This window comes from Melanerpes formicivorus, unplaced genomic scaffold (assembly GCF_026170545.1).
Source record: "Melanerpes formicivorus ecotype bairdi unplaced genomic scaffold, bMelFor1.0.p_v2 SCAF_50, whole genome shotgun sequence".
NCBI lineage: Eukaryota > Metazoa > Chordata > Aves > Piciformes > Picidae > Melanerpes > Melanerpes formicivorus.
The window spans coordinates 365584-384254 of record NW_027142402.1 but is presented as its reverse complement, the minus strand read 5'-3'; the positions used below and the strand labels follow the sequence as shown (position 1 = coordinate 384254).

The 18671-nt window shown below is 45.2% G+C and overlaps 1 protein-coding gene across 3 annotated transcripts in view; it reads right to left on the bottom strand.

Annotated features, from left to right (window-relative positions):
• The window catches only part of KLHL32 (kelch like family member 32), a 52271-nt gene that overhangs the window by 25943 nt on the left and 7657 nt on the right, over positions 1–18671 (bottom strand). For 2 of the 3 annotated variants that reach the window (XM_068160417.1, XM_068160418.1), the window contains exons 3-6: positions 16075–16162; positions 14890–15070; positions 8939–9046; positions 3504–3602 (exon numbers count right to left, since the gene is read on the bottom strand). In XM_068160417.1, the coding sequence (XP_068016518.1) occupies positions 3504–3602; positions 8939–9046; positions 14890–15070; positions 16075–16097 (411 nt within the window). In that variant the 5' untranslated portion in view covers positions 16098–16162. Of the gene's footprint in view, positions 1–3503; positions 3603–8938; positions 9047–14889; positions 15071–15282; positions 15364–16074; positions 16163–18671 lie in introns of those variants that run through there. The other variant, XM_068160419.1, reaches the window with a different exon arrangement.

Genomic DNA, 18671 nt, shown 5'->3' with positions numbered 1-18671 from the left:
TTTCACATAAAAGTGCTAAACTAATGCTGCTTAATGACAAATTAATGTCCATGAATAAAAAATACACCTCTAATAGCATAGAGTAATTTGCCATTACAATATCATCATTGGACATGCCCCTGGTTTAATACGATGTATTTAATTCATAACTTAATGAGTGATATATAAAAAGAGAGAGATGAACCCTGCAATTACATTTATGTGAGTCTGTCACCTTATTTGTAAAACCTTAGAGTCATTTACATTCAAATTAGAACAAATGAGTGATTTCACAAAGTGTGGTGATAAATGACCACCGCTGCCCCAGACAGAGCTGTATTTCCTGCAAAAACATCAACACTTTCCTATTATTTGTTAAAAATTACAATGCACATTGCCCAGTGTTGTGTGAATAATGACTTTTTTACTGATTAGGTCAGAAAACGAATACGGAGGGGAAATAAATAATCTCTCCAGCGGCGCTGCGCGCGGGCGGCCGGGAGGTGCCCGCGGGCGGCCGGGAGGTGCCCGCGGCCGGCCTGACGTGCTCACAGCGCCACCTGCTGCCCACGCCCGGCCAGGCAGGAGGCGCCGCTCGCAGTCGGGCACTGCCCTGCCAGGCGGCCAGCTGGGCACACACCAGCAGCGCAGGGCAGCTGCCGCCCTGCCAGCTGGGGCTTCGATACCTGAGCCGCCTCCTTTCCAAGGACAGGCTAAGGTTGCAAACATAGGGGCAGGAGCCATGAGGGGACAGAGAGCAGTGGTATTGACCACATGGTAATAAAACCAAAGGAGAATTTTGTACATTGAGCATTTGGGGACTCATCAGCCTGTTTGCAGCTTTACACCGGTGTCAGAGGGATGGCAGGAGCAGGAATCTCTTGGGACAGAGGGCTGGAAGGCCAGGCCAGGCATGGAGGCCACGCTGGCTGCACAGACAACATGAGAAGGGCAGGGAGGGTACAGTGAAGCAGCACAGCTTCTCCCTTCCTACTGCAGACACACACCAAAGCTGCTCCCCCCTCCTGACAGAAACTACAGAGCAGGAAGACACAGAAGCATTTCCCAGCTTGTGACCTCCCCTGCAACTGATAGCACCAGCACCCAGCTGTACAGAATGACAGCAAGTCTACGATCACACCACAGCTCAACAGCAGCAAGGGGACTACAGCAAGAATGGGACTCGGAGCTGCTGGCTGTGCCGTTGCCACTCAAAGCCACTGGGTATGCCATTGTCACTTTCCTCACTGGCACCAGCTGAAGAACAAAGAAAACCATCATTTTCTTCCCAAGTACCCAAGTTGGAACCCTCTCCAGTGCATTCACATCTCACATGTACAGATCTGTATCCCTGTGCCCTATCTGTGTGACAGAGAGATGAAGCATTCCAACAGGTGCTCAAGAACCTTCCTAACAACTGTCAACAGCTAAGTGACTTGGCAGCTGACACAACATGCACCTTCAGAAAGGAGCCATCCAGCACAGCAACTGCTGGCTGCAGAACACTGAAAACCTGTGAAATGGGGGCATCGTTTCTGTCTGCTTTGCATTCTTAGCATGGGAAGGTCACTCTGTCCACCATGGAATAAAGTTGGCACACTCTAGTTTGATGGTGGTGGCGGCTTTGTAAAACACCACTCCAGTCCTAGAGGGGTGGAGAGTGTGCATGCCTGTGCCTGGATTACAAACAGTTTTAAAAAGGCAAGTTCTGGCTGCTGGATGACCTTTAGGTTTTTTTTCCCCAGCAGTTTAATTTGCTCTATATGAAAAACCCAGGAGCTAAAATCCCAACTGTGCTGGGTTTTCTAGCAATACAAAGGTGATGCTCTCAATCTCTACTGTAAGAATTAATTCATCTCTGGAGGAGTGTATCTTGGTGAAAGTTGGGATTGTGTTGTGGGCAGCATTCCAAATGGAGAAGCTGGGTTTAAGAAAACAGCTTTGAAGCTCTGACCCCACCACGGATGTAAACCATGCATGCTGCCTCTAATTGCACAGGCAGACTCATTTGTAGCTTCCTCCTCTTAAAATAATGTGTTCCATCTATAAACATATTCAAATAGCTGAGGAAAAGATGCAGATGGTTAGGTGTTCATGCACCATGAGAGAACGTCGGCTTGCCAGCCTGAAGTGACCGTTATAGTAGAAGGTTAAAAATAAAAAGCCCCACTCCAAGACAATTTGCCTGTTTCAGTTATTACCAATAGTTATTCCAGGAGGTCTTTTTTTATCATTTGTGAGTAGATTAATCTAATTTCACCAGGCTGCTCACTGCTTGCTTTTACATACAAGAATCTAGAGCAGCCAGCACAGAGGCAGCTTCAAGAAGATTCTAACTGACTGCCGCTGTACAGTGCTGCATTTTTCCAGGCTCATTTTAAACACTTACCTAAAATGCTCTTTTCAGGTTAAATTAGGCAGAGACACAACAAAAGCCAACACAAGCAGCAAGTGGCAGACATTCCTGTAGCAGAGTCCTAGGCACTACAGGTGCTTTGAACAGTTCTGCAGCTTCCAAAGCCCTCACTCACAGCCATCATCACATTAGCTCCTGAGCTATACTCAAGATGGAGACACAAAAAGTCACTCAGCTGTAAGACTTCAAAGCTGGACAGTCTTACAGCCCAGGTCCCTGAATGTCAATGGAAATTAACCACTGGTTTGAAAATTGATTGCTAAAGCTATACCCACACAATACTGCACTGATGTTGAGCAGGAGGAGGACCTTCCATAAACCCCATACTCTCGGTAGCATTCCCTGCTTATTAAGACTCTTTGATTGTTGAAATAATTCGCAGCTCGTGGCTCTCTCTGTGGTACTGAATACAGAAAACAGCCAGGAATGAGATAGAACTCCTTACATCTGCAGTCAGTTACATAACTCAGACATCTTTATGAAACAAACATTTCTAAGCGCTCAATAAATCTTTTAAAGGTTTACACTCTTGCATAAGGATAAAGTCATCATGTACTCTTCTGGAAAAAACCCAACATTTATAAGCTTTGAAGTGCAAACCATGTGCCTAGCACCACATTCTCCACGATTCCATACAAGAAGTCCATTCTCAAATCTTTGTCATATTCAGCACCTTCAGCTACCTTTTCCTTGGCCTCTCCAATGTCAATAGCAGGACAGTTATGGTCCAGTGGAATGCTAAAGGCTGAAACTTTTAAGAGGGAAACAGGACACTCAGCTAATCCATTCCCCTGCAGTTCAAAGTCTACCTGTTGGCTGCAGATTTCTACATGAGCCTCCTTTGAAGAAACTCAGCCAAAACTGAGAGTCAGTCTGTGGCTTATTTGGCATCTCACATTTCTTATTCTTCAAACCAATGGATGGTCACAACGGATGGGAGGAGAGAGCACCTACCACAAACAGACACCCAAAACAGGTTCAAATTCAGGTCTCCTGAAATTCAGTTAGGTCACAGCAGGTGGTGTGCTGATCCCCTCCTACTGAAATCAGCCTTGAAACAAGAGTTTATTCAACAGGAATGGCTGATAAGCAGGCAGAAGAGCCTTACCTGAATCAGATAGTGAGAGCATAAGCTAAGGAGCTCCAGCAGCTGCAAATGGCTCCCAGCTGCCAGGACATCCTGTACTACCCCTGGTTCCAAGAGGATCTGTAAGGAAGAAAATGGAAAGTTTGTCATGCAGATTCAGAGTCCCTGTAGAAAATGCTTCAGGTCTTTATTATTTCAGACATTTAAGTTGAGGTGAAAACCAATGAAGTACAACTGAGCATACAAAGAAGTCTTTGGCAGCATGGGGACAGAGTTTTTAAGGTCCACCTCAATTGCCCAAGGGATGTTCAAGTATCACAGTATCACAGTATCACAGTATCACAGTATCACTTAGGTTGGAAAGGACCTCGAGGATCATCGAGTCCAACCTGACACCGCAGACCCCATGACTAGACCATGGCACCAAGTGCCACGTCCAATCTCCCCTTGAACGCCTCCAGGGTCGATGACTCAACCACCTCCCTGGGCAACCCATTCCAATGCCGAATGACTCGCTCGGTGAAGAACTTCCTCCTCACCTCGAGTCTAAACCTCCCCTGGTGCAGCTTGAGACTGTGTCCCCTTGTTCTGGTGCTGGTTGCCTGGGAGAAGAGGCCAACCCCTTCCTGGTTACAACCACCTTTCAGGTAGTTGTAGAGGGCAATGAGGTCACCCCTGAGCCTCCTCTTCTCCAGGCTAAACAATCCCAGCTCCCTCAGCCTTTCCCTGTGAGAGTCCATAAGCCATATTATCCTCTAAACCCTTTGAAACAAAATACATGTTGTTCATTTTGAAGGGAGGGTTCTCCAAACAACAGAACCTCCTTTTCTTATCTTTAGGTCTAGCTGCTTCCACATGCAGTGAACTGGGCTATGAGAATTGACTCTCCAGGGCTGCTATTCCTCAGGCTTGTCAGAAGCACACAGACTAGGAACACCCTTCCCATCCTGCATGGCACCGCTTCAGAATTCCCCTAATCACTTTCTCCATTTTACAGAGCAAAGCTGTGAAAGCACAGAGCTAGTATGCTGCTGGGGAAGTGCCAGAAAGGGCTTAGAAACCAGGACTGATTATCCTGTCACTTGCTCACACAAAACTCCTCCTCATTTCAATTATAATCACGCACAGGCAGCAGCCAGGATAATTGGGCCTCAGCTCCTACCCTGCTGTCTTGGGGTCAGCTTGTTAGAACATCTTTTTCAGGACACAAAAAGGTCTTTGGGAACACAGACACTGGTCAGCTTCTTATCAGCAATCACATTTCAATCTATCCAAATGAATATTATTAAACATAAATGGTGCAGCATCCAGCAAGGACTCAGAAATGCAGGATAAACATTCATTTTTCAAAGCCACTCAGCTCGTTCAGTCTCATCCTTGTTGTATTTCCCCTGGCAGCTTTGGTTTCACACCACATGAGGTCAGTCTCTCACTGCTCCACAGGGAAGTAAAGCTTTTATTTATCATCTTTTTTCTTCTGCCCACACAATTTAGTTTTATCTCACAGCATCATTTATATGTCCCAAACGCAGCGGAAGAAGGAGGATGGAGAACAAAGGGGAAGACCCATGCAGAGCCCTTGCAGATAAACTGGGTTTGAGGGGAATGGAAAAGACATGGATGCATTTCTTCAACACATCATCACAGCCAACAGAAGGGAGTCATTAGGAACAGGGCAGAGGGGATTAGTTCTTGTCTGTACCAAGAACTCATTTTCCTTGAGTTCTGTCAGTGTACGACGTGCTTGAAGCTCGTGCAAACCACCACGGGCACTCATAGCAGGCTTTAAGTGAACACTCATGTGATTTGCACACAGGAGCAAGCTCTTTATGGAGCCAGGGCAACAGGGAGCACCTTAATGCAAATCAGAATCAGGCCCAGCACAGTTCAGGGGCCCGGCTGGTGCTAATAAGGCTGCTGTGTGTGACAGGAGCTGCTTCAAATGGAAAGCTGGGGAGGATTTCAGTCACAGGAATATTTCCAGGAAGTGTATTCTTTTAAAAAATGAGCAGCACTGTCGAATATTTTCAAGTGAGAACTCAAGGTCAGGCTGGCAAAACAAAGCTGGTTCAGACCTTGCACTGTTTGTTACTCAGACTCCAGTTACAGCGAGCAAGTTGTCATCTGTTGTCATGTTACTCACTAAGTGTCAGCCACTAGCTTAGCATTGTCAAAGAGACCCAGAACCCTAAGCATATTACTACCTTGTAGGCACAAACTATATTTAACTGTGGTAATATTGCTGTATTTTAAAGCTCCAGCTTCACTCACAGGGTGTGCCAGCAGCACAGCGATGAGAAGCAGGGCAGGGGGCAGGAAGGCTGGCAGGGCAGGCAGGCTGGCTAGCTACTACCTAGGGGCAATTTGCATACTCACCAACAGAAGCTCAAGGGGGCAGACAGACTTCTTACAGGTTTTTTCCTTTTCTTATAGCTTTCCATGCCAAGATTTCTCCTGCTGAGGCAGCATACTCACCTTTGTGATTCCCAAACTGAGAGCATCCTCCCACTCTTTCAATGCCTCCCACCCCACTGTGACCAACACCATAGCAAAGAGAGAAGCAATGGATAAAAGACAGGGAGGAGGAAATTCCTTTAACTGTCCTTCCAAACAAGGAAATTTACGGCATGGGAGAGAAGGTAAGGTCTAGATTAACTATCACCTCTGTGGGGTCTCAAGAGGTTTATACCTGGAAAGAAAACTTTGATAATTTAATTTATTCCCTGCATATTACAGGCTATTAAAAGTGTCTGGGTGAAATATAAAGACACTAAAGCTATTTTATGCCCAGACATATATGGAGAGATTGAGGACAATTCTGCCACCTTCACTCCAGCTACTCATTTATATCCCTGTATTTCCTTCTAATTGCCACCCAGCTGTTTGTGGGGCCATGCATTAAGTGGTGGCACCATTCACATTATGCTGCAACAGTAAGGAAATGTGTAATGCCACATCAGAAAATTCTAGAAAGTGAAGCTCAGGGAATTTAACACATGAAGCTACAAGGGGGGAAAAAAATCCTGAGATTTCTGCTAGTCTGATGGAAAAGCAAATTCCTCCTAGATGCTACTTACAGTGACCAGCATTTCAAAGGAGACAGGCTGTAATGAAGGTACCAGTTGACTTTCCCCCCTGGAGACCATGCTGCATGCTTCAGAGCAATCAGCCGCCCTAACTTTTCTTTTAGAACCACTTAGGCTGCATTTCACTCTCAGCCAGTCACCACTTCTGCCTCCCTGCTCACTCCTGAGCTCTGTGCTGCTCCAAAACCCTGTCAGCAGGGAAGAACCTTCCCATCCCCTGCAGGAAACAACCCCAAGCTCTGGCACACCAAGCCTGGATTTTGTACCAAGTTCTCTCAGTTGTTTCATTAGCCAGAGGGAACCCTGACCAGCACTTCTCTGAGGCATGTAATAAAATTGTCCAGAGGACAGAAGGAAAATCTGTGTGAACTGCTGCAAACCACAGAAACTGGCACGTTTCCAGTTGGAAAGCACCTGTAAGGATCACTGAACAACTTAATTTCTATTAGCACAGAAACAAAACATTATGCCTTAGAAAAAGAAGAGAGAGACTTGGTCAGGAGAACTTGGTGCCAAGCCCTGAGCCAGCTGCCAGCTTGCTGTGCTGTCTTTGTAAAGGTATTCTCTCCCAAAACAATCCCCTGCCTGCGATGCAGCACAGGATGGACAGTGACTGCTTGCTTTTGAAAGGTGTTTTGAGGTCCTCAAATAAAATTCTATCTAAATGCAAAATACTTCTACCAGCACAGACCAGAGGCATACGACAGAAGCTCATTGCAAAGCAGATCCAAGTCAGCGAAGCATCTCACAGCACACACAGCACTCCAGCCAGAGTTACGGTAAGGCACTGCCTACCCGAGGAGGCAGGAAGGTGAAGTTTGTGCTTGATGTCCACAGGCATATTGCAAATGAAAGGAAAAAGGCAAAGATGATGACGGTTGTCTCAGACTCCGTCGTGCTAAAAGTTAAATGTCGTTAACCCTCAGAAGCTGCAGGTAGGCAGCACTGCCGCCATGCAGTGTGCAGGAGTTCCACCAGATGTCTCCAAGGCATTGTTGGACAGAAACTTACCTCTGAGCTCACTCCAAATTGAGTGCAAGTTGGGATAAATAGTAAAGAGAGGAAGGCTGGAAATAAATATTTATTTCTTTAGATATGGATGCCTTAGGGACTGTCCCTAAACTGCTGTCAGCTCCATGTCGTTATCTAAAGAAACAGCAATTGTTTGGACTAACATTTCAGACAAATGTGTTCAAAAACACCAAACAGAAAAAGCCCACAATGGTTTGCATCTTGTGGCCTTCACTTTTAAGGACACCAGATTATGTCTTGATTCCTGCATCTTCAAAGAGATCTAAGGTTGTAACTGGCATGAGTGGCTTTTGCAATGGTTTGTGCAGTTAGTTTTTAAACTCAGAAAGACTTTGCAGCACAGGGTAAAGCCAGCTCTGCTCTCAGCACTCCAGTGTAAGTGGCATCAAGCCACTGGGGATTACTCCCCCTCACTCCTTGAAACCCTCACCCAGGTTCTGCCAGCCACAACCACTGCAGGCCATGCTCAGGACAGACAAGGCCAGTGCCAGAGGAGAATTTCAAGTGCCCAAGGAAAATTTGACACTGCTCATTCTCAGACCTGCATATCACTGGGTTATCTCTTCTGAAAAACTCTTACAGAACCCTTCTCATTTCTTGGGGCTTCAAAGCAGTACTTGGTGTATCTGATAGACACACAGAGCAAACTCTGCCTTACAGTCACCTCTGTATGTGAGCAACTGCACACGATGCGCCACATTTAACTCAAGAGGCCAAACTCATCTGTTCAAAGTAGATTATCTCTGAAAAATTACTCCAGAGTCTGTAAGATCCAGGGCAGCAAACACATTATTTACCAGGGAGCTGAGAATACTATGCTGGAAGCAATGTGTGGAGGATTGTTGGCTTACACAAAAGCCAAATCCATCCCTTCCAGGTTCTCAACATATTTTACACATCATTATTAGACTGAAAGGGAGGAGAGTGACCCTCTGCTCACAGCAGACAGAAATCAGTTACAACTCATCTTCTCCAAATGTCCTTCCATCTAATCTCTCTTCAGAGTGACCAACCGACAGCTTCACATTACCAACATTACACAGGTGCTCATTTGGCATGCAGGATGAACTCCACTGAGCTTTCATCAACAGCCAGGCCACCATAAAAGGGGACACAAGTCCTGCATGGCTCACTACCTGGCAACAAGGCACACAAACAGCACTTTTATTAGACAATTCCTCTACAGAAAACAAAACAAAACAATGAACAGCCATAACCAAAGCCCAAACCACAACACTGTATGAAAAGTAAGATCTGTTACATCAGGAGGCCACCTACTAGGCAGTGCACAAGAAAAATATTCACCTGGGTCACTTAATTTGAAGAGCTGTACAATACCTGTCCAGTATAGGCGAAGTCCAGGGCTTGTTTTAAACCAAGGCTCGTGACACCATGTAAATTCACTTCATCAGCTTCACTTTCAACCATGCAGAGACTGAACATTGCCTATGGGAAGAAATATTATTCACCATTTTAAATAATGGCTGGTGAAATCCAGGAGGAAAAGGATTGGTTTGTCCATCACCACTAACTTCATTTCCCTTGGAAAAGAATAGCAGCAGACTTGAGTTATGATGAGGTCTAGAGCAAGCTTTCAATGCTACCACCACAGCAACCAACCTTGCAGCTGAGTCCTTCTGTCAGTAAGGAAATATGAAAACTTGTTCTGGAAAAACTGAAACACAGCTCTTTGGTCCATATAAACACTTCTGAACTAAGTAATTCAGCTGGAACCAATGGGATCAGTCACACAACAATGTCTTAATAACCAAGATAAAAGAACTGAACTCTGGAAAAACAAATCTACACAAGCACCACTAGAAGCAATACTCATGCAGAGCACCCTTAGAAATGAGGACCAATAAGCCACATGAATTACTTGAGTGAGAAGGGTCAGGTCACACAGCATCTTTTGTCACCAATCCTTCCCAAACCATCATCTTGGGTTGGAGTGTGAGCAATACAGCACTCGAATTACTGTGCCTTCTATGATAAAACAGTGGTGAGGACACCTCTCTATTCTTCTGGTGCCTTTAAATGTCCAGGTCCTGTTCTGCCATCAGGTTGGTCACTGAGCCCACACCCTGGGAAAGGAAGTGCCTGTCTCAACCCTGCTGCTTTAGTCCCTCCTCCAGAGAAGGAAACACAATTCACTTGCTGTTCTGTGGCAACTGCTCCAAAATTCCTGTTGCAACATTCTGTCACAAGTTCACATTCCTGGAATTCCAGCTGAGCTCAGGGATGTTTAAGACTTAGCAGCAGGCAGCAAGCACAATGACAGAGTTCTGGGATGCTTTAGAACTACCTCCGTTGACATGATTGATGTTCATGGGGTTGCAGCAATGCCAAGCTTGCTCTGCACAGCACAATGCACATCTCTGGATCCACCTCCCATTCAGCTTACCTGGGTCCCTCTCATCCTGGAGTAACTGCAGCTTTTGCAGCTGCTGCTCTAGAGCCTGCCTTAACCTTCAGCTGCTCTTGTGAGGCAGGGAGTGAAGGGGCATTCTCATAGCTCCTCTCATTGCACACCCTCAAAAGATGAACACCAGGACGTCCAGATGAGCTAAGAGCAAGTTAAGCTCCATGCACACAAGCCTTCTCATCTCCAAGTCAGCACAGAGCTGTGTGTTAAAAACTCACTCCTACTTTTCCTACTAATTAGCAACTATATTGTAATTATCAACTCTATTATTGTAATTATCAACTCTATTATTGTAATTATCAACTATGCTGTAAGCACTCTGGGCAAAAAAATCCTCACCAGTCTAAGCATGAATTAAATCCCACTGATGCCATCCTGCCCAGCTCCTTATGACGGGCTGGGCTCCAGAGGAAATCAACTCAAATGCACCACACAACCTGTCTGGGAGTCACACCAACTATTTACCTAAACTTTCTCCGTCCAGTTCAGAAATATGTCTGAAGAAAACATGCCCCTTCACTAACTGCTGTGTGCTGCTCAAGCTCACCTCCACAGTGCATGCTCTGACTTCAGCACTTACCTGTTTCACAACTTTCTCTTTACAGGGAAGAAATCATACTGCTCACCTCCCCAAGTAGAAAAGCTACAAAGGCAGCAAACTAACTCTGCAGAGGTATTGGAACAGCTTCCTGCACTGCTCAGGGAACTCAGGATATCACACCCCATGCAAATTGAAGCCCATGAGAAATCCTGCTGGTGTGGAACAGGTCAGGCCTGCATTCCTTCAGATCTGAGCTCCTCCATCCCAGCTGCACGAGGCTCGTTAGGTGATTCTTCTGGAAAAGTTCTCAATGCCCAGAGAATGTCAGCCACTAACTGAGCCTGCAGCAATGCATCTGCTCAATGAAATCTGCCTCAATATTGGGGTTTAAGCATTTGCTACAGAGCTAAAACGAATCCTGTAAAATGCAAAGGTCATGAAAGACATCTAGGAATGATACTTCATAGATAGAGGAAATATATCGTTAAAGAAATGAGAAGAAAGGAAAGAAAAACTGAGCAGCAGAACAGGCTCACCTATTGCTGTGAGCAAAGTAAATTCTGCTGGCATTTCCTTTCATGCATCAGTGTCAGACATGAAGACACAGCCCCTGGAGCTTCCACACCAGTGAGAGATGAGATGCACTTGTTGTCTTGTGCTGCCAGTACAAGATGATGTCACTTCCCTGCATCTTTAGAATTAAGCAATTAAAATCGAAGAGCTACCCTGATGCTTAGAGGAGCTAAGGGTGTGATATTTTTTCCTGTTTGTATGCTCCACTTTTTTTTGTGAGTAACTTGGCAATATCAAAGCAATTTTCTTGCTTGTGACAAGACCCAGGATCTTCACTCCCAGTCAAAATTACAAACAATAAAAGCATTTGTTGCTAACAACTGAAATTCCTGGCTGAATCTGCATCAAACCTAATTCATGTTTTGGTAGTTAGAATTTGATAGTCAGTGTGATCTGTCTTCCCCAAATCTCTGTGTAGATTCACAAACACAATTTAAGACAGAAGGGGAAAGGACAGATGTTAGCATACTGCTCCCAATTAATTGCTGTATCAGCACCACAGACAAAGGCAGGCTAAGCTGTGCTGTAGACAAACATCATTCACAATTTTCATGTGCAAGCCTACACCAGAATAAAATAAGTTAACAGTGAATGCTACAGCCACGGTAACATCCTTACTTTCAATACTTCAAAATGACTGAGTCACTACAGGTGGTCCTGCACACCCAAATGCTTGTTTCCCTGTGCCCTCCCAGGCCAGCGGCGTGCAGAGCCTGCCAGATGGCCCTGCTCACAACAGGCACCTTGAGCCAGCCCTGCCTTTCCGAGTACAAAGCAAGCACCAGAACTAAAGCCATATTTTTCTTTCAACACCTCCAGTCAAGCACAGAACAGCATGAGTCACACTTGCAAATTTTGGCTTAAATTGGTTTAATGCTTCCCAGTGAGGGCATCAGCCCATTGTTCACAGCCTTCGATGATTTTAGCAAATGATATCAAAAGCAAGCCCAAAATAAAACTGGCATAAACGTCAGCCAGCTCCTGAACTAGCACTTTAACTACCACAACATGTTTCATTCAGGGAGGCAGAGCTTCTTGCGATTTCTTTTTGCAGGAAGAACCACAATCAAAATGTTGGCACCTCTAAGGGACTGATTTTTTCAAAGCAGCTTCCTAGAGGGCCATCAGGATAAATCCCCCACCTCAGCGCGCACACACACGCTGGGACCAGTTTTATAGCAAGGCTCCATCTAACAGAACCGGAGTAACAATCTTAGATGTGATAATTAGCTTCTTAAAAAGCCCTTTATGATGTTAATGCCATTAGGCACTGGCAGTCATATGTCCCAACCAACAGCAAACTTCTGCTCTTCAGAGTAACTGTCAAACCACCCTTGTTACATCAGCAGCCTAATGCTGACCCTGGAAACAGCCCATTTTATGAAGCTCTGCACGGGATACCTGTCATATCTGGCACATTGTATGAGGGCTGGAACCAGATACCCTTTTGATCTTTTAAACCACCCCTATCTCTCACCATGACTGTAAACCCTGCTCTCCAGTAAGATTACAGCCTAGTTTTGCTGCAGAAGTACCCTGAAGTGCCACAACAGCCTTTATTGATGTATACATCACTCTGCACAAACTGTTCATAGGCATTAGTCACAGAAAGGCCAAAGAACAAAACCAGTTCATTGACCATTTTATCTTGTTTTCCATGTCCTTTTGCTGATAGAGCCTACAAAAGCAATTAAACATACTCAAGGGGATAACTCAGAACAAGACACTATGTTATCCACCATCCAGCAGCAGCAGAATTGCAACTAATTCCTTTACACACGACAAGAACTGCAACAGAAGGACATTTGCTCTGACAGCACAAGCTGCTGAAAAGGCTGAAATGAGCAAGCACTCAGCAATGCTGTGTGCATGGGAAACAGCTCTGCTGACAAGGAGGAAAGGCAGCACACAAACATCCTGAGAAGGAACTGTACGAGAATCAACTGGGACAGCATTAAGTACAAAGTCTGTATGCAGAATAAGTAGCTGCCTAGCTCCTAGAAGAAAGAGTCTTCTAAGAACTGAACATGCTCGTTGTGGAAATAACTTAGAATGTGACTGACATTCTAAAACTGATTCTAGTTAGTTGATACAATTTTGTTCATCCAGATTGCATGGAGACTCTGCGTCTGTTTGAGGAAGATCAAAGTCCTGTGACTATAAACCCACTCAAAGGAAAAATAAGGCAGAAGAAAGGAGCTGGAAAACCAGTGCATTTTGTACCAGGAAATCTTGAGGTTACATAATCACCTGCCAGCACTGTAAATGCCTCCTAATGAAGTCATGCAGTAACATTTCATCTTGCTCCCAGAGGGGGGAAAAAGAGAAAGAATCTTCTAATTGGAAATGACTGAGCTTGCCGGAGCTGCCACACTGCACACTCACTGGCCCAGCTGCCTGCTCTCACTGCAGCAGACCCACACCAACAGCCAGCCCAGCATGCCACATGGAGAAGCTTGTCTGAAAAGCTGCTTGTGATTTAAAATAGAGGTCATGAAAATATATGTGGCTACTGCTCTTTACATGAGTCTTCTGGGGTACAGAGCCAACTACTGTATTCCTCAGCTCCTTTGGGAAGAAGAGGTCCTTCAGGAGATCCTGAAACAGAGCAAACCAAACCCTCTACTTTTTTAAAGAGTGTAATCTTGCAGTTAGACTGCATTACAAATCCAGTTATTCTGTGCAATTCCCTAAGGGATTTTGTTCTTAAAGAAAACACCACCTATATCCACTAGGAGAAGGAAAGGCAGGCAGCCCAGAAGGCTGGCCCTTCAGATCTTGCTGCAGCTCAGGTCTCCAGCTTGTCTTGGAAAAGCAAATGAAGATTTTACTCCAGACTACAACCTCAAAACCTGATAAGACAGTTTCTGTCGACCTTGACTGCTCTTCCATGTATAATGGCCCAGATACAGTCAGGTACCCTTCTAAAGCCTGAGCAAACTTCCCTTTGCAGGAAGAGAAAGAAAGAAGAGTCAGTTTGGAAAAACATAAGAATGCTGCCCAGCTGACTTGTTCTGATCAAGCAAACACAACAATGTCAGAAATAGCTCCATCTAAATTAAAGTAGACACAGAACACAGAGAAAAACATGCAAGGTCTCCACAGAAAGGAAATATTCAGTGCCTTTACAGGCTAGTTTTCAGTGGCAAAAGAGAGAGAGCAAAGCTATGCTGGCTGCTCCTGACAGAACCTGTGCAGAGCACCATGTTCCTGGAGTAGTCTAGGAGATCACAAGAGCTGCTTCACAGACCTCCAGACAGAGCTGAAGGCAGCCTGGTGCATTAACCACATCTGAGTCATAGAAACCAGAAGCTGCAGTAGGTAAGTTCTTTGTGTCACACTGATGTTCAGTGTTGTCTTCTCAGTTTTAGGCAACTCCAACATCTGATTTTCCTAGAGTCCCCTGGCTGCAGTCCTGTACTTACATCCCACACAAACTACTGAGAAGTTTGTTTCCTATGGCAAAGACTTCAGGGTTAGAGAATTTGCAAGGTTTATCCAACAATTCCTCGCAAGAAAATCCAGGGGAATGGTCATTTTATCTTATTCTACATAAATCTGCTCTCCTCCTTCCTCACCCTCTGGAAACACCCATTTCTGTTCACTACATGGGCAATAATCCTGAATCTTCTACAAGCTCCCATGTGCAGCCTGTTCAGTGTGACAGCTGTAGCCATACCCGTCCACTCCACACAGGGTCACTTTGAATCTTTGTAATAACAAAAGAGAAAGTAAAACCTTTAGGCTTACTCGGAAGTAGTCGCTGCAGGCTGCCAGGACTGCTTTGTGAGCGTGGAACTTCTGCTCCCCAGCAACCAGGGTGACATCACACAGAGTGCCATCACTCCTCTGCTGGTTCAGGGCGGCCAGCACAGCATCGTTGTGGGAGTGGGACTGACACAGCCTCTGACCTGTCAGCATTTCCTGAACACTGAGAGGAGAAAGGAGAAAGATTTCATCCACAAAACAAAGGAGAAAAGCAGATTGCCAGTAACACAGAACAGCTGTGTCTAAGACAAGGTAATTTGATAGTTCTTGACAAGAAAAACGTAGTCACAAGCCCTGTCAGGCAGAAACCTTTCCCTGGTATAGACATCACAAGGAAACCTCAACAGGACAAAGTTACAAAACCTGGTTGCATACCTGGCTTAGAAAACCCTCAGCTGCTCTGATTTTCATTTGCTGCGCTGGAAGCCAGCTGGATCCACAGGATTAAATCAGAATAATTTTAGAGTGAAGCCAGAAGAACAAAGGGCCTAGGTTAATGGGGCAACAGAATACTTTTTAGCAGCTCAGACTGGTATGCTATCAGAAAGGAGCATGGATGGATGGATGGAACTACTGCAAGAACAAAGAGCATGGTCTTAGGCGGCCTCTTCAAGTCTCACACTGCATTACTGAATGTTTTCAGACCATTTCAGGTCATCCACGTCTATGAAGTCCTGTGGAGTTTTTGTTTGTGTGATTTGTGTTGTGAGGAGCAGGATGTTTACAGCTCCCTTTCCTAGGGCAAAAAGGAGAGACAATGACACTGTTGATGCAAACAGAAACAAATGAAATCTGCAAATCCTCTGGCACAAAACAGCACTTCTTTGGAATCTGTGAGACTACTCCAGTTTATATTGATGAGAGTCTAAGTCTCTAGAGAAGGCTTCCACAATCACAGCTTCTAAGTGTAAACAAAGGTATAAAGAAGAGAACATCAGAAGAGATCGTAGGACCCACATCAATCTCAGGCATGCTTCACTTTGCTAGAGCTAAGTGACGGCAAGGGAGTGATATTGTGCAGACTGTAGCATGGGTGTGCATTAAATAACCTCAACTACTGATCAACAAAGATACCAATTTCACTTTTCTAGTATCTGTTGACCGTTATTTTGGCAAACATCATCCTAAGCGTGAATGACTTCACACACATGCTTCCAAGTACTGTACCTCAGGCACTTCTCAGATGGCATCTTTGAGTTTTCTCTTCTGAGTATCAAAGCTCACAGTCCTGGAGAGAAAGCAGCATGCATTGCAGCTGGAAAGAGAGAGACATTGACATTCAGAGCATGCACAGCTCCAGCCGTGAAGATCAGTACTTTCAGGATGTACAACTCAAAAGCAGCATTCTTCAACTCTGCTGCAGAAAGGCACACCATGTAGCTAAGTGAAAGTGGCATTTTATGTACTAGAGTATGGCCTGCAAGTGGCCTTTTCTCCAGTCTTCTCCAGCAATTCTCACCCTCCCACCTGAGCTTCCTGCAGGCCCTGCCCTGAAGGCACACCTCCTCCTGCAGCAGAACAGAGCTTGATGAGTTAGTGGTGCATGGGTTCCCTAATCAGGGCATGCTGCATATATCCCCATCACCTCTGCAACCTACTAGTGGCTGAAACAGGCTTCCAAGGCCAAACTTTGTATTCTGCAATACCAAGAGGAGAGACTCAACAGTCAGCTTGACTGGTAGACACAAAAACTGTAACACAACCCAAGCCCTCTGCCACAACCACCAATACAGAGCCAATACCCAGCGCCATTGCACCACTACACCAGCCATGCATTTTTTACACAACCAACACCAAGGAACAAGCCTATGTCATTCTGGAAGGCCACTGGTCTCCCTAGCTACAATCCCTCACTTGCTATCCCAAAGGGATGACTTCTTCCAGCCCTTCACCCTGCCCTAGGCTGCCTTAGGCTGCCTTCTACAGATCAGAAAACCATCTGCTGTGGAGAAAAATCAGCATTTCCATCAGGTGCCCCATTTTATTATTGCAGACCAGTTCATTTCTTACACTTGCTCCCTGTGACATGTTCACAGAGCCACTGCCACCTCTGTAACCTTAACCAGCTAAGTGGGAAAACAGCAGAGACAAGCCTGGTCTGGGATGGGGAAAGCAGCATGGAAGAATGCAGGGGGATGTTGTGCACCTCGTAGCCAAAAACAACACCCAGCTGGGCTGTACAGAGCTGCAGCTGGACAGGAGAAGCAAAATCTGCATTACACAGAGGGGTTCTCTTTGAAATCCTGGCTGGTTTGCTGGTTTTTTTTGGTAGTGGAAAAGAATTTACATCAAAGGACTCCTCTAACTAGATGTTATGCAGCTAATTGCCTTCGCTGTGCACTTCAAGGTCTCACATTAGTACTTTTAATTATTTAACACACATTAAATATTGCTGGTAGCAGCATGATCAGAGATTACCTTCTTAATAATCATTTTGGTTTGAGTGTAAAGCTTTTGATTCCAGCTGCTATGAGGTTTTAAACAAGCAAATCAATGTTTGCCGACAGGGACAATCCACTTCTTAAAGGAGTGATGACCAAATCAAACTGCCCCTGCTCAACAAAAGAGTATCACTTTGTGAGGTACTTCAGAAGCTTTAATAAGGTTAACTTGCTTGGGAGAAATCTGAATGACTGCATTTCACCATATTATTCTGACTTCTAGACTCTATCACAACAAGTGAAGGTTTTCTTTCACTCCAATTACTTTTTCCATTAGTTTAGATTCCCAGCCTCTAACCCACACAGAAGCTACCAATGCTGCCTCTCCATCTGGCCCACAGCAAATGATGAAGTTTAAACAGATTGGTGCCAGCACATCTCTAGGAGAATCGCTGGGTCAGCATCACCCTTAAAGCAACTGACCTTCTAAATCAAAACCTGGCACAGACTGATTCAGGAAGGAAAATGCTGATTCTATCACTAGAGAAATGTTTTGTGGCAATCAAAGGTAAGCAATGATCAGAAAATAAATGCTTTTTAAGGTAAAGAAAAGCCAAAATAGAGCAGGCACAGTGGTTGCCTTCTCTGTCATCAAATGTATCTGCAGCTGCAGTTGCAGCTTTCATTTCAAAATGAGCTCAGTCTCTGCTTGTCCTCCATCCCTGGATGCCAACACACTGAGTCCAGCCAACAAGTGCAGAGCTGCATCCAGACGACCTGAGTCACAGTGATCAAAGGGCTGACTTTAGCTTTGGCCAGGTTCGACACCACTGTCAGCTCTACACCTGCTCTCCAGTAGATGATGCAGAAGTAGGTTGGGAAACTCTGGCTTGAGCACTTGGGCTCCTAGCTCTGACAGTGCTGCCGTCGGTGAGCAGGCAGCAGCTGTGGCATCGCCAGGAGCTCTGCAGCATGCTCACATGCCACTCTGTTATATTTTTTTAACAAATGGAAGCTTTTAGCTCTGTATACATTTATAGTGATTCTGAGGTAACCAAAAAAGGCTCCTCCCACTCATTTCCAGGAGAGAAAGAGCACCAACTACAAACTAGAACTGAGAGCTACTCTGCTCATCTGTGTGTCGCCTACCCACCCCTTTGTACAGTACTGTCAGACTGAAAATGCCAGGATCTCAAGATACTGAAAGCAGCTTCAGTGTAGTAGGTAACAACCTTATTAAGGACTAAAAGAGCAGCTCTCCTTCTACAAAAATTTTGTTAGGGGAAAGGGCTCAGCTCACTGCAGGATCCTAAAGGGCTGCAAGATTGCAACACTCCAGCAGGTAGGAAGTGATCTTGGAAACAGCTTGGGGAAGATTCAAAA